Below are 14,526 nucleotides of genomic sequence, written 5' to 3' on the forward strand. Positions count from 1 at the left end.
ACGTTCAGTTGTTAACTTATCAGGCGTGAACCCGGACTGTTTAGGTGTGTGTATCTTCAGCAGCTGGCTGCGAATCCGCAAGACCAATAAATGGGCAACCACTCTGCGTGGCTTACTGAACAGCGACATGAAGATAATGAAGCAATCTGCATAATTTTCATCTTTTGTGCTCTATACCAGTGCTATACCTCAACTTAATGACAAACAAACTCGTGTGTTTAATAATTATGAACTGAAATTTCATTACGGTCATGGAAATTTGACACAAACGGAATCTTGATTCTTTTTAACGCTGTGATATTTTTGTTTTTTAACGAACGGCTGACTTTCACTCACACAAAATATTCAATGCCTTGAAAAATTATCAGCATTGTTATCTTCCCTTGCCGGTCACAAAAAAAGTGGTAGATTGGGGAGTCATCGATAAGTCTTCGGTGTTATCTCCAGAGGTTAGCAAGGGAGGTGAGGGTCGGAGGTTAATCATCCTTTTGTTCTCTTCATACAGCCGTCCCAGAGGCCAGGTGTGCTGAGGGTGTTCCGACTGGTTGTTTTGCGTTGTTGTTTATCTGATGTTCACCTTCGGGCAACGGGGCCTTTGTGGAGTGCCCCGGGGTAATGGAGAGGCTTCTTACAGACCCTCCCCTGTACACCCCTCCCTTCCCCCTCGTCAGGAGAAGGGAGGGCATGCAGGGCGTTCTGAGGGCAAGGGGCACCGTTACCTCAGTGCTTATCTTCATCTATTGAGGGTTATTCCTGTGTTTTTCTCTTGTTTTCCACTTTCCCTGTAATTTCACGTTATTTTTGTTTTGCTTTCATCACGTTTATCAAATTTCATTCCGTGTTTTCTTTTCCAGTAATGCTTAAGTCTCGTATTTCTTTTCGTTTTCTATGGCTCCGTTTGGCTGTACATACTTACGTCCTCTTCTCCCTCTCGTCTTTCCTGTTTCTTCTTCCCCACGAATGTTTTAACGCTGATCGTTGCAAAAGAAGCCAGTTTGTTGAGGAAGAAAAATGGCTGAGAGAAAGTAAAGGGAAGGTCGATGGCGCGTAGCTAGTTGCTTAATTAGACATTTACTGATTTTAAGAGTGCGTTAGCGAGTGAGTGCGTGAGTGTGACTTGGTGGGTAAACGACTAAGTAAGTGTTTCTGCTTGGTAAAGTATCATTGCGTGCTCCTGTTAAACTTATAAGTGGTAAGGTGGGTTGATCAACGTACAGGTGGCTGGCTAGGTAAGTGAATGGTTGTATGGGCACGTTTTTGAAAGTGAGGGGTTGGCTGGCGGGCTGACTGACGGGCGGGCTTGGTGAGTGTCAGTTGAAGCTGTAAGGCGCTGAATGTTTAGCCACGAGTAGCCACGAGTAGCTAGCTTGTTGAAGGACTGGCGAAGTGCAAGGGTATAGCTAAATGAGTGGATGGGTGGATGCATAAAGGAGTTCGATGGGTGATGGGCGGTTCACTGGATGGCTTGATGAAGTGAATGTGTGTGTGGCTGAGTATCTAGTTGAATGGGTGGATGGACTAAGGGTATTTATGAAGGGATTGGTGATTGAAGAATTAGCTGAATGGCGGCAATTGGATGGGGTTGAGGGTGGATGGCGGAACAGTCAAATGGGTAGATAGATGGGTAAATATATAGATAGACAGATAGACTAATTGACTGACCGTGTAAGTACCCACTCATTAACCACCAAGCACAAGTGTCAGCATCAGAACATCATTATCATCGTCCGTGTCACCGCAGCCAACGACCTTTGAGTGTGGTTGTGTTCCGAGGTAACATGGAGCCTCCGAAGGGCTGAATGAGCATAACAAAACAAAAAGAAGATAAAAAGAAAGGTAAAAAGGAATCTATCTTATAATTATTTGAGTGATTCAGAAAAGTATTAATAAGGTAAAAATGACAACGATAAAGGCAAGTGATTATGACTGATGTTGAAGGTAGTAGTTACATATAATGTTATGGATGTTATGGATATGGATTCCAAGTTATAACATATATGGTATTAAAGAAGAAATTGGTTGTGCTTGACATTGATCCTAGATAGTGATTGTGATAATGAATTAGGATTTCAAAGGAAAAAAAGAAGATTATAGCAGTGGAAGTTTTTTTTATTTGTTTTTTTCTCCTTTATTTAACCTCCTTTTATGTGTTTCGTTTCTAGGATTTGTGTGACGAGTAACGCGTTGCTCTGGTGCAGGTGATCGGCAACATCCATACAGTGTGTTATTACCGAATAGTATTGAGAGGAACATTCTATCCATTTATGGGTGAGGTGAAATGATGCAGGTTTAGAGGTCATTAGGGAAAAAGGGGAGGTCGATTGCGGCGTGTTTATTATAAACAAATGACAAGCATTGGATTGTGTCCAGTGCTCAGGGATGCTGGCTGGAGCCCCGAAGCTACAGATCTTATGTATGTACAAGCGTGGCACGTGAGAAGTTGGAAGAGAAGAGTCCTGGGGCTGGGACGTGCCCTGCGGGGTGGCCACGGGGTCGGAAGTGAAGTCCATGTCATCGAAGTAAAGCTCTTCATAGTCACATGTGTGTGTGTGTGTGTGTGTGTGTGTGTGTAAGGGGATAATGGAGTGGCACCTGTATGTGGGTGTGCTTGTTGGCAGGCGTAGTGGTGGTGGGTGTGGTGGGGTGTCAAGGTAGTGGTGGTGGGCGTGGTGGGGTGTCAAGGTAGTGGTGGCGGAGGGGAAGGAAGAACACCTGGACGGGAGATGAGCGGTGTCGCCGAGTCTCACGTCTCATGTGTTCTGGTGTTCCTTGCAGGTGTCGAGCGACCCCTCAGTGTGCGTGTACAGTGTTGTCCACTCGGCACTCGGCGCTAACTTTCACTTCTCCTGCCCACAGACCCTAGCAGGGCAGGCGCTCAGCGGGGAAAAAGGGGTCGAAGTGGATGATCATCCCGCGAGTTATAAATTCGAGATATTTACTTCCTGCGGGTGAGTCTCCTGCCCTGGTCGTCCCAAGTGGCGCCCTGTTTCACCAACTGGTCGACGAGGGCGAGGGTCTCGATCACGTGTGCGGGGAGGGGGTGGGGGGTGGGTAGGTAGGGAGACTGGGGGACGTAACCATTCTCGTCGGCGGTGAAGGTGACTTCGACGATGCTGCCGTCGTCAAGGGGGAACCTGTGAAGACAGAGACGGGTGAGAAGAGAGACGGAGAGGAGTTCTAGCATGATGAAAAGATTTTGCATGTGTAGAATTAAGAGTTCAGAGTAACAGTTTCTAGAGATTTAGTTAAATGTGGGATTACTTGAATGTGTTTCCGCCGGAATCACAGTCGTGCCTCACCTGAAGGAGCCGTCCATGGCCGTGCCACCGTTGGCGGCGTTCCTGCCGTTCACCTCCTTGTAGATGCCATTTTCGGTTTCGAACAGGAAGTTGAAGGTTCCATCGCCGTTGTCGACCCTCTCGTCCCTCAGGATGTCAATGTGGTCTGGATTTCCAGTCTGAGGGCGGGCGAGGGCGACGGCGGCCAGGCAGGCGAGGATCACCTGTGAGGACGACGAAATACGTGTCACGAGATGTGTGTCTTCGGAATATATGTATGGGAGGCAAATTAGGAAAAATATATACTGATAGTCTCCTGTACGATTCGTCTACCCCAAAGCATCTCGTGGGGGGAAGTAAACATGAACAAACAAGCGGGGCGTGTCAGGCCACACTCAAGATCCGCTATGAATGAATACTGATTGGGTGACGCTGCGAACCCTGAGCCGCGCTACTCACGAGCTTCATGTTGTCGGTGTGGAGGAGCGAAGTGGATTGTCCTCGGAAATGAAGATGCGCCTTATATACCGCGTCTAGGAACGTGGCTCGCCTTCACGAGACTCACTTCTTGTGCCACGGCGCCGCCAAGGTCGCTCACATCCTCTCCTCGAGCGGTGAGGCGAGGTGAGGGGTGGCTGGGGTGCTGTGGTGATGGTGATGGTAGTGGTGGTGATGGGGGTGGGGTGGTGGTGGTGCTGCCCACGCTGACAGGCTCGCGTGATGGACATTTAGACACCGTTTTGGGGAAATGCTTACTTGTTTGTTTGTGTGTCTGTGTGTCCGCTTGTCAGGGTGGCTGTTTGCTTGTGTGTTTGCGTCTCCAGACTTTTTTTTGTGAATGTGTATATTTCTTATACTTGTTTGTGCACTCTTTGATCATTTACCGTTCTGTCTATCTACCTAACTGCCTATGTTTGTCTGTGCCTATCAATGTCTTTGTCTCGTTTTGCTGTCTGTTCTCTCTCTCTCTCTCTCTCTCTCTCTCTCTCTCTCTCTCTCTCTCTCTCTCTCTCTCTCCTACCCCCTCCCTCACTCACCTCCCCTCCTTACCTCCGTAGACTGGCATGTTTTAGGGAGGGCGCATGACGCAAATGCATGCACGAGTGATGTCGAGTATTTGTGCTTGTTATAATTACACTCACACGTCTCGCACCCGGAAATTCCACTCTTCTTCATAAGCAAACGGACCCCCATAGCATACTCGGTCCCATAGTCCCGCGTCCTTGCCACAGACCCTCGGGGAGAACCAGACGGCCATCGCATAACCTGAATGTCAATGGAACCTGAATACTTCCTTCGCGTATGGGGAGGATAAGGAATCGAGAGAGGAAGACGCTGGTAGAGGTAGAGGCGGATGTGGGGGAGTGAGGGAGCCGTTTAGGGTATGTGGAAGGGTGGGAATAAAGGGGTGTGAAGGGGTATGTGTATGTAGGGGTGAAGAAGCCAAGATGGAAGGGATGTGATGGAATGAAAGGGATTGTTGAGTAGGTGAAGGGAGTTGAAGGGACGGACATATGGGAATTTAGAGATGAATGGGGTGATGGGAATGTTGAAGGGGTGAACGGGATGATAGACATGTGGAAGGGAAGAAGAGGTGAAGGGTTGTAGGTGGTGAAGGGCATGTGAAAGGAAGGAGGAGATGAAGGGGTGTAGATGTTGATGGGCATTATGGAGGGAGGAGAAGGTGAAGGGGTGTGGATGGTGAAGGGAGTGAAAGAAGAAGGTGCAGGGTATGTGGCAGGAAGGAAGAGATGAAGGTGTGTAAGCAGTGAAGGTCATGTGGAAGGGAAGAGATGAAGGGATATAGGTGATGATGGGCATGTGTAAGAGAGGAGATAAAGAGGATGAGTATGTAGAAGGAAGACGAAGGAGGTGAAAGGGTTAAGAGGGCTGTTGGGCACGGTATATTTAGGCACCTGGCGCCAGAAAACATTCCCTTAATAGCCCCGAACACAGCTTCTTCGTCCCTGAACCCCAGTACCGCCCGCCGCTCATCAACAAGTCATGAGGTGTGTTATGGCAGCCTAAACATGCATAAGCCTTTAACATTCCGCGTTCTTTTGTCCGTTTACTGTGTCTGCCGGCGCGGTAACGGCACTGGACCCCTTAAAATGGTTAACCCTGGAAAATTACACGTCGTACGGCCTTTGAATAGCGTCCTCTTCCCGGCCATTTAAGCGGAAGAGTAAGGGAGGAGGTGTGAACGTAATACAGTAAGTAGTAAGCATAGGAATAAAAGTGAGAGAGGAGCAAGACAACATACGGAAGATTCACCTCGCTCCTTGACAAGGCGCATAAAAACAAGTCGCTGGATGCATACCTCAGCGGGATCCAAGTAGGCTGACCCACGCATGTTGCTGGTGCTGGAGGCCGTCGTCCCTCCAGCGAGGTGAACGAAAGCGAAAGTTGCAGCATCATAAGCGAGCTGGGGCGTCCGGTTCCCAGGCCCCTCGTCGCCCCGTCCCGTCCTCCACCATCCTTCTAGCCCACCCGTCACCCGGTCTGCCTCACAGCGGTCTCCCGCTACTCCGCCCGGGACGGCTGATGGCAAACTCCATATTTTTACACTGACAGAAATGATGATGATGATGATAACGATGGTAGTAATAAAAGTTAAAAAAAAAATATTATAGTTATTTTTATTGTCAGTAGTGATAATACAGGAACAACAGCAGCAGTAATGTGCTTAGTCTTTCTAGGACGGGTGCAGAATCCATAAGGTCTAATAAAAGCGAAGAAATTTGACCAGGCCGCGCAGCTCCCGCCGCTACAGGACGGACGCGGCGGCTGATGGACGGGCTAGATAACGCTGGAAAGTAAACAAGTAGCGGCCAGATAAATTATGTGAACGGATAACTCGCTCTCAAGGACGGCCTCTCAAGGTGAATGGACTGTGTGGTGAAATTTCTGTAAAATATTCTGGTAATTAGCTGCATTAAAAAGTAATTACCATGAATAAGCAATGCGTCTGCATAAACATCTCTCATAGTCGCTGATGGAAAAGTAGAGCAGTGATTAAAGAGAAAAAAAATTGTAAAAAAAATATAAATGAAAAAAATAAGCTTGAAGAAAGGAGGATAAAAACTGAATTGAAATACAACTAAAGCCGTAAAAACAACTGAAGAAGGAGAGGAGAAAAAATGGCAAAGAATAAGAAGAAAAAGAAAACAGACCGACAGACATACAAAAAGCCATATAAAGAAACGAAAGAACGCAAAGAAATAAAAAAAAGTTAAAAATAATATAGAAAAAAATTAAATGAAGGGTTGAGGAATGAGTGGATGAATGGATCGTTGCATGGACAAATTAATCAAACCTCTCCCACTCAATCAGTAGAAAAAAAAAAAACCAACGAAACTGAACATCAAACGGTACATCATTTAAGTCATCAACCCGAAAAATAAACGCAACCTCTTCACACTCAACAGTAAACATCACCGCCTCGTCACACACATGCCATTCAGCCACCACAGACCCACCATCAACTCGACGTGTGTGTGTGTGTGTGTGTGTGTGTGTGTGTGTGTGTGTGTGTGTGTGTGTGTGTGTAACTTCAAAGCCCCCATGCAGCCAGATCCATCGAGTCATCTAGCAGGCTTAGAGTCATGGGGAACGGGTATCAAGGAGATGGTGGGTGAAAGTAAGTGAATAGCTGTAGGAAGGTAGGTGTTTGTGTCTCCAGAGGGAGGGAGAGAGGGTAAGGCTGTAGCGGGTGAGGCAACACTTGAAAGACGATGGAGAAAAAAAACACACATTTGAAAAAACAACTTCGTCTTTAGCATATAGGCGTGTGAGTTAGCGATTGTGTTGCAAGGAAGGCTGATGGTGTATCCTGGGAAGCTTGACAGATAGGGAGGTTGTAATGGGCTGACTGAGTGACGGCTGGATTGGCTGATATGGAGACATTTATAGACTGACTACTAACTGATCGAGAGGGAGAGGTTTGATTAATTTGTCCATACAACGATCCATTCATCGACCCATTCCTCAACCCTTCCTTCCTTACATACATACATACATACATACACACACACATATACATACATACATACGCACACATACATACATACATACATTCATACAGAGAAAGACAGACAGACGGACAGAATGACTGGCTAACAAACAGGCAGACAGACAGAGACAGACATACAAACAGACAGATACCCCCCCCCCCCACACACACACATACTTGAGTTTCCTAGTTCAGTGGTAAGCACTCTCCCCTCATAACCGAGAGCTCCCGGGTTCCATTCCTGGGCGGGACGGAGATGGATGGGCAGTCTTGTAACCCGTGTCCCCTGTCCAGCCAGCAGTGAATGAATTGGTGTCAGTCGGAGGTCGTGTCCTGCTTCCTGGGTGTGTGTGGGTGTAATGTGAGGTTCCTGCTTTTTCGAGGTCCGGAAGGGTTCTGACTGGCGATCACGAGTCCAGCGCGTAATCAGACTACGGTGAATGACTAAGCCTTCTATGGGTAGTTGCTTCCTTACTTCAGTTACCCCATGCTGCCTCTCACTTCCGCACGGTAATATAAATGAAAGTTAGGTGGAAACCGAAATACAAAACGACAATAAAAAATACGGTGAAAGAGAATACCGACGTGATGAAGAAAGGTGTAAAAATGAAAAAGGATAGGCAATAAATAAATGAAAATAATTTAAAAGAAAAATGGAAAAAAATAAAGAAGAGATAAAATAAAACAACGGAGGGAAAACCGAAATACAAAACGACAATAAAAGATACAGGAAAAGAAAATACCGACGCGATGAAGGGAGGTGTAATAAAGAGAAAAAGGATAGACAATAAATAAAGGAAAAGAATTTAAAAGAAAATCTGGAAAAAGACAGAGGAGACAATAAAATAAAATACCTAAGGATCATAAAAGGGACAGAGGGAGAAAAAGAAACCGAGAGAATGAAGAAGAAATGACAAAAATGAAGATTGCGATGGTGAGGACACGTCATGCTTTGGAAGGATTATAAGGCAATGAAAAAGAGGAAAACTAGAAGAAGAAAATGTAAAGGGAATATGAAGAGGAGCGAAGGGAAGGTAAAGCACAAGGCGATCCTCACTTTGCCCCCCCAACAAAAAAAAAGGGAAGGTCCAAGATACAACCTTGAGTGTGAAAAAAAAACGGTAAAGACGCCTAAAAGAATGCAATAAAAAATCATTAAGTACCGTGGGGGGGGGGGGGCTGAAGTGTTAAAGAAAACGGGAAAAAATTACAAAACGGAGACTAAAGAAAAGTAGCAAATAAGCCAAAAAGTAAATAATAATGAACAAAAGCAATAAGGAGGAAAGGAAGAAGGGGGAGGGGGAAGAGGGAAGAAGAGGAAAAGGTAGAGAAGGTGGATGGAGAGGAAAAGAAAGGAGGAAAGAAAAGTGAGAGGGAAAGAGGAAGAAAATTAAAAGGTGAAAGGTGAGGAATAGAAAGAAGGAAATAGAAAAGGAAAGGGGGAGAGAAAAAAAGAAGGGAGAGAAAAGAGAACGGACGAAAGCTACAACACCGACCATAAAAGAAATATATTAATAGAACCAAAAAAAATAAAAATGGGGGGAAGTGGGAGGAAAAAGAAAACGAGGAAACAAACAAAAACTAAACAAAAAAAAGACAAAACAACCGTAACGCAACATGGAAAGCCTCTTGACGCACCTTTACCTGAACACACCTGAGGAGGAGGAGGAAGAGCCAGGTGAGGGAGGGCAAGGGTTGTGTGGAGGTGAAGGGATCGTGTGGCCGCCGGCGGGGTGAAGGGGTGACGGGGTGATGGAGGGAATGGGTTATGGGAGGGACAGGAAGGGGGCTTGTGAAGGGGAAGGGGTGAGAGAGAGAGAGAGAGAGAGAGAGAGAATGGCTTTGAGAAGTAGAAGGGGGGAAGGGAACGGTAAGCAACGTTCCTCCCATTCTCTCTCTCTCTCTCTCTCTCTCTCTCTCTAACCTGTTTTGTCCCAGGAGGTTCTCACGTCCTGCTCTTGTATGTATGTATGTATGCTTGTGTGTGTGTGTGTGTGTGTGTGTGTGTGTGCTCGTTACTAAAGCACTCAGCTGAGGAATTATATTATGTACGTACGAAGATATTTGTTGGCTCTGATGCAACAACTATGCCAATACTGTACAATATTTAAAAAATATGCTAGAAATTGCAAAATCTTTTCATTGACTTTCATTCATCTGAACCGAAACAAATATCATACTCAGACTCCTTTAAAGGTACTAATTTTCAGACGATTTTAAAGGCCTTAAAGTAGAGTAGTCGAGTATTATGAGTATGTTTTATTTTTATTTTTATATTCATGATGCAGGAACCTTCTTAAATTATCACTAGGCCCACTAAGTACCCATGGGAAGACCCACAACCTCCTGGCAAGCCTTATCAGATGTAAGCGTCCGAAATGTTTTTGAATATGGGCTCAGGGTGGAGAGTATACTATAAGGCAGAACAGAACAGAATCCCACTGATAACCAATTTTCCGTTCGGCCACCAACACACTCTCACCCTTTAAAGACACGAATCCAGACTCAAGGCCAGGTGGGTTCCTGGAGGTTTTCTTTCACTGGTTCTCAGGGGCAGACTCCTGCAAAACAAAGCTCCTTCGCGCACGGGGCAAAGATATTAATCTCCCCTTTGTCAGGACATTAATAACTTTGCCGTCAGTCCCGTCCAAGGAAAAATTATATGGGCAAAGAGAGAGAGAGAGAGAGAGAGAGAGAGAGAGAGAGAGAGAGAGAGAGAGAGAGAGAGAGAGAGAGAGATTGTGAGGGGTGGATGAGAATGAAGATGAACAGTGTGATGACATGCACGACTGACAAATAGGGACGGTCGGGAGAGTATGAAGTATAAATGAGTAAAGAGGAAGGAAAATGAAGGGAAAAGGGAATGAAGGAAAAGAGGGGGCAAAAATGCACCAAGCCGAACTAAACTAAACAATATTAAAGACATAAAATAGACAAACAGATGAGAGATATGACTGAGATGTTGAAGATAATAGAAGACTGGGAGAGAGAGATGCCCCAAACTTTCAAGATATGGAATTTTAGACTTAAGAGACATTCCAAAGATTGAATAGACTATGAACAAAGAAAGACCAGGTGTTCCATAGGTTAATTAAGACGACAGTTAGCGTATCCTAAAACCTGCAAAGAGAATGGACATCAGAATGATTGAAATGCTACAAAGACTAGGAAAGATCAGATATTCCATAGGTTAAGAAGACAGTATAAGTATCATAAAACCTGCAAAGAGAACAGATATCAAAAAGGTTCGAGTTTTACAAAGGCTATACTAGGAAAGACCAGGTGTTCCATAGGCTAAGAACAGAGCATAAGTATCCTAAAACCTGCAAAGAAAACAGATATCAAAAAGGTTCGAGTTTTACAAAGGCTATACTAGGAAAGACCAGGTGTTCCATAGGCTAAGAACAGAGCATAAGTATCCTAAAACCTGCACAGAGAACATATATCAGAAAGGTTGAGGTTAGGTGTCACGGAGGCTGAAGATACAAACAAACAATGCGCCTCATGAAACAAACACGTTCACGGTATTTGCAACAAGGAAACGGATGACGCAATTCCAGCCTGACTTTGACGTAGCAAGGTCATGTGGAGGGCGGAGGAGGGCTGCCATGGTGCTCACAGCTAGGAGTGCCCGGAGGCGCCGCGTGGAGGAACGGGGTGAGCCGAGTAGCGGGAGGATGGCTGGAGGAACCCGTGGAGTGGTGGTGGTGGTGATGGCGGTGATGGTGGCGGTGGTGGTGATATTGCTGTTGTTGGTGTTGATGGTGGTTTTGTGGTTACCTTCCCGCATGCTTTCATTATTTTCGTCTGTTATTTGAGATTATTTTTCCGTCTTTAAGTATTTTAACAGACAATAAGAGACTAAACTCGTGCATTAACAGAAAAAAAAGTAGTTATCCATGTTATTTCAGGCTGTTGGATAGCTAAAAAAAACATCACTATTATTATTATTATTATTATTATTATTATTATTATTATTATTATTATTATTATTATTATTATTATTATTATTATTATTGCCGTAGATCTTTATTGCTATCAACCCTTTCATTATTTTTTGTGTGTTCAAAGTGCTGTGTAAAGAAATCCTTGAGTTACCCATTCATCTCTCGTCTTCCACAAAGGATTCTCCCTTTCTCTTACATCTTGTACACACACACACACACACACACACACACACTCTCTCTCTCTCTCTCTCTCTCTCTCTCTCTCTCTCCGCCCCCCCCCCCATTTTTACCTCCCCCTCCCACACACCTCCCCCTCCCCTCTAACTCTTCTTCCTTTGTGTCAGCTCCCCTTCACTCACCCTCTCACTATCCCATCATCTCTCTGTCTCCCTCCACCAGTCCCCTTCAGGTGCCTTCACTCATCCCTCCTTTCCCTCCTCCAGACTTCCTCTCCCCTTCATTACTTCACCTATTGTCATCTTTTAATCTTGCCTCTCCTTTAGTCTTATCTTTTATTACTCCACATTGCCTTTCACATCCACTCCTTCCTTTCCACTTGCTGTCATTCACCTCTTTTTTTTTTTCCTTTCGTCACTCCACCTTTGCCAATTCATCTTCGTTCCTTTCCCACCCCATATCCTCTCAACCTTCGCTCCGCTACCAAACATAACTCGTATACCTAAACACTTACCGTTTAGGTACCACCCTCTTCTCTTATTGACAAACGTTTTTGCCATATAACTTCTAAACCGTTGAGATATGCGATCCACGCGTGTGTAAGACCAGAGAGCGTGTGCTGATGTAAGTATGAAGTAATCACCACCCCCACTGCCCTTTCTAAGCCCATGATAAAAGTAGCGTCTGTTATTATTGAGGTTATTAGAGTTGGTAGGTTAAGGTGAACTTCATCAACAGTTGTATTCGTAAACAGCACCACATTTCCAAGAAGCAGTCAGATGAGACTAAGTTTTGTGACTGAGCTATTGCATCTAACTGGATGGATATAATCAATGTATAAAGCTCATGTTTAGGTTACACGGACTGACGTAACTGTTTAAAAATATAGAATAGGGAATTAAAGTTGTAAGTTTTCACAGCATCTTTTATTAACAAGTATATTTGACTAAATACAGTAGACAGATACAGGAGCTATTTTAATCAATTAGTTCCTGATCAGTCCTGATTGTGTGTGTGTGTGTGTGTGTGTGTGTGTGTGTGTGTGTGTGTGTGTGCAGCCATTCATAATGTTTGTTGAGCGTCCGTTGCTTTACACACGAGTCCCCTCAGTGGCGGAGAGACGTGTTCGTCAGTGGCTGGTCTACTTAAAGGCGTCTGCCTTGCTCATCGAACTGGATGCCTGAGGCGCGCTGCTCCTCGGCGATGCGGAGAAGCTCGGCGACGTGGGCGGGCTGGGCGGGGATGACTGGGGACTCGGCGCGATAACCGTTCTCGTCGGCGACAAAGGTGACCTCAACGACGGAGCCGTCATCGAGGGTGTACCTGGTGAAGGGGATTGGAGGGATCTTAGGAACATTGGAATTACAACTAAAGATGCAAAGCATATTCTGGAAACAAGATATGACAAAAGGAATTCCTGGGAGCTATAGGGAGAGACCACTGGATGCGTTGCATGCCACAGTTAGGGAAATCTGGCTAATGAAGACTGAAGTCGAGCCGAGGTTCCTCCCAGCGGCACTCACCTGTAGGAGCCGGCCATGTTGCTCTGGCCCACGGAGCCGATCTGGCCGTCCACGTTGGTGGCGATCCCGTTCTCGGTCTCGAATCGGTAGCTGAAGGTGCCGTCACCGTTGTCAACACGTTCGTCGTTCACGATGCGAATGGGGGGCTGGTCCGCCAGCTGGGGGGCGGCGACGGCAACGGCGGCCAGACAGGCGAGGATGATCTGGAAGGACAGTGGATATTAGACTGAAGCATAAACAAACATCTTGCCTACATGGTCCGCATCACAATTAATGCAAGCCTCACACCAAGTGGCAGCAATACCGTTTCTAGGATAAGACCCTCCCTGTCCTGCCCCACCCACCCACCCACCCCCTCGACATACGCAATGACCTCGGCAACAAGCGTCACGACACGCAAAAATCACAATGCCCCGCGTATCATGGGACTACTTAGCAAACAGTTCACAGCACTGACAGCCCCGCACCACCTGCTGGAGTCCCAAAGACCCCCGCTGAAGGCGACGATGAAGAAGGTACTTACGAACTTCATGGCTGCGGAGGAGGAGGCGCCGTGCGTGTGTGTTGGCTGAGGAGAGAGTGAGCAACGGATGGTTGCACTGAGGCGGGCGGGCCCTTTTATACCCGTCATGGAATGTAGGGTTACCTCGGAGGCAGTTTTTTTATGCCAATGTGAGTGCCTCAAGGTCAGCCACACACGTTCGTACCTCGGGCGGGGGAGTAGGCCGCAGGGAGGATCCAACCTCTGGCATTTTGGGCAGTGGACGGGGCTGAGGAGGCGGAGGAACCTTAGCGTCGCCAAGGCTATCAGCTGCTACTTTCGACAATTAACACACACACACACACACACACACACACACACACACACACACACACACACACACACACACCTTAAACGCACACACTCACTCGCTAGACGCACACAGATACACTCATATAATGTACCCCTGCTGTGTTCACCTCCAGTAGTTGTTTTTGATGACTTGCGTCTGTGTGTGTGTGTGTGTGTGTGTGTGTGTGTGTGTGTGTGTGTGTGTGTGTGTGTGAAATTAACTGAAATTTTTATTTATATTATTAACTGAACCCCCAAATATCTAGATACATTGAACCAAACTCTAATTCAGAAAGTGTATGGTCTCTTGACACAAAATATTAACAGCTCATAAAAATCTAGATATTTATGGCTGCAATGTGATGGAAAATCCTGTCTAAAAAAAAAGTTGCTACAGAGACTTATAACTGTGCTCGTCACGGCAAAGAAAATTATCTTAGTACCTCGAGGCGGAAATTTGGCAGAAAGACCAGATGCATAAATACTTAGCCGGCAACTCCTGTTATAATTTGGATTTCTCTCTCTCTCTCTCTCTCTCTCTCTCTCTCTCTCTCTCTCTCTCTCTCTCTCTCTCTCTCTCTGTGCTGAGTAATGCAAATAAATTAATAAAATACAAAATTCAATGACGCTACCTTTCATTCCTCCTGTCATATGTCCTCCTCCTCCTCCTCCTCCTCCTCCTGCTCCTCTCTCTCCTTCTCCTCCTCCCCATTCCTATGAGACTCACCCCCTCGACATAAGTGAATAAAAAACTTAC

At 45.9% G+C, this 14,526-nt stretch overlaps 3 protein-coding genes across 3 annotated transcripts in view; all 3 read right to left on the bottom strand.

Moving 5' to 3' along the window:
- Window positions 1-14,526, bottom strand: part of LOC127000623 (cuticle protein AM1199-like) — a 91,848-nt gene that overhangs the window by 63,563 nt on the left and 13,759 nt on the right. The window lies entirely within an intron of this gene.
- Window positions 2,318-3,891, bottom strand: LOC127000647 (cuticle protein AM1274-like). The gene is made up of 3 exons (XM_050864604.1): window positions 3,738-3,891; window positions 3,300-3,502; window positions 2,318-3,134 (listed from the first exon to the last, which is right to left on the bottom strand). The coding sequence occupies exons 1-3, from the start codon at window positions 3,744-3,746 to the stop codon at window positions 2,936-2,938; spliced, it is 411 nt and encodes a 136-aa protein (XP_050720561.1). The 5' UTR covers window positions 3,747-3,891; the 3' UTR covers window positions 2,318-2,935.
- On the bottom strand, window positions 12,326-13,607 carry LOC127000599 (cuticle protein AM1159-like). The gene is made up of 3 exons (XM_050864530.1): window positions 13,461-13,607; window positions 12,938-13,140; window positions 12,326-12,737 (listed from the first exon to the last, which is right to left on the bottom strand). The coding sequence occupies exons 1-3, from the start codon at window positions 13,566-13,568 to the stop codon at window positions 12,560-12,562; spliced, it is 489 nt and encodes a 162-aa protein (XP_050720487.1). The 5' UTR covers window positions 13,569-13,607; the 3' UTR covers window positions 12,326-12,559.

Source organism: Eriocheir sinensis, chromosome 2 (assembly GCF_024679095.1).
Source record: "Eriocheir sinensis breed Jianghai 21 chromosome 2, ASM2467909v1, whole genome shotgun sequence".
Taxonomy (NCBI): domain Eukaryota; kingdom Metazoa; phylum Arthropoda; class Malacostraca; order Decapoda; family Varunidae; genus Eriocheir; species Eriocheir sinensis.

Coding starts and splice junctions, on each gene's coding strand:
- LOC127000647 (XM_050864604.1), bottom strand. Junction 3,135..3,299: donor GCCATGGACGGCTCCTTCAG/GTGAGGCACGAC, acceptor CTGTCTTCACAG/GTTCCCCCTTGACGACGGCA.
- LOC127000599 (XM_050864530.1), bottom strand. CDS start 13,568: ATGACGGGTATAAAAGGGCCCGCCCGCCTCAGTGCAACCATCCGTTGC. Junction 13,141..13,460: donor CCTCCGCAGCCATGAAGTTC/GTAAGTACCTTC, acceptor CTGTCCTTCCAG/ATCATCCTCGCCTGTCTGGC. Junction 12,738..12,937: donor AACATGGCCGGCTCCTACAG/GTGAGTGCCGCT, acceptor CCCCTTCACCAG/GTACACCCTCGATGACGGCT.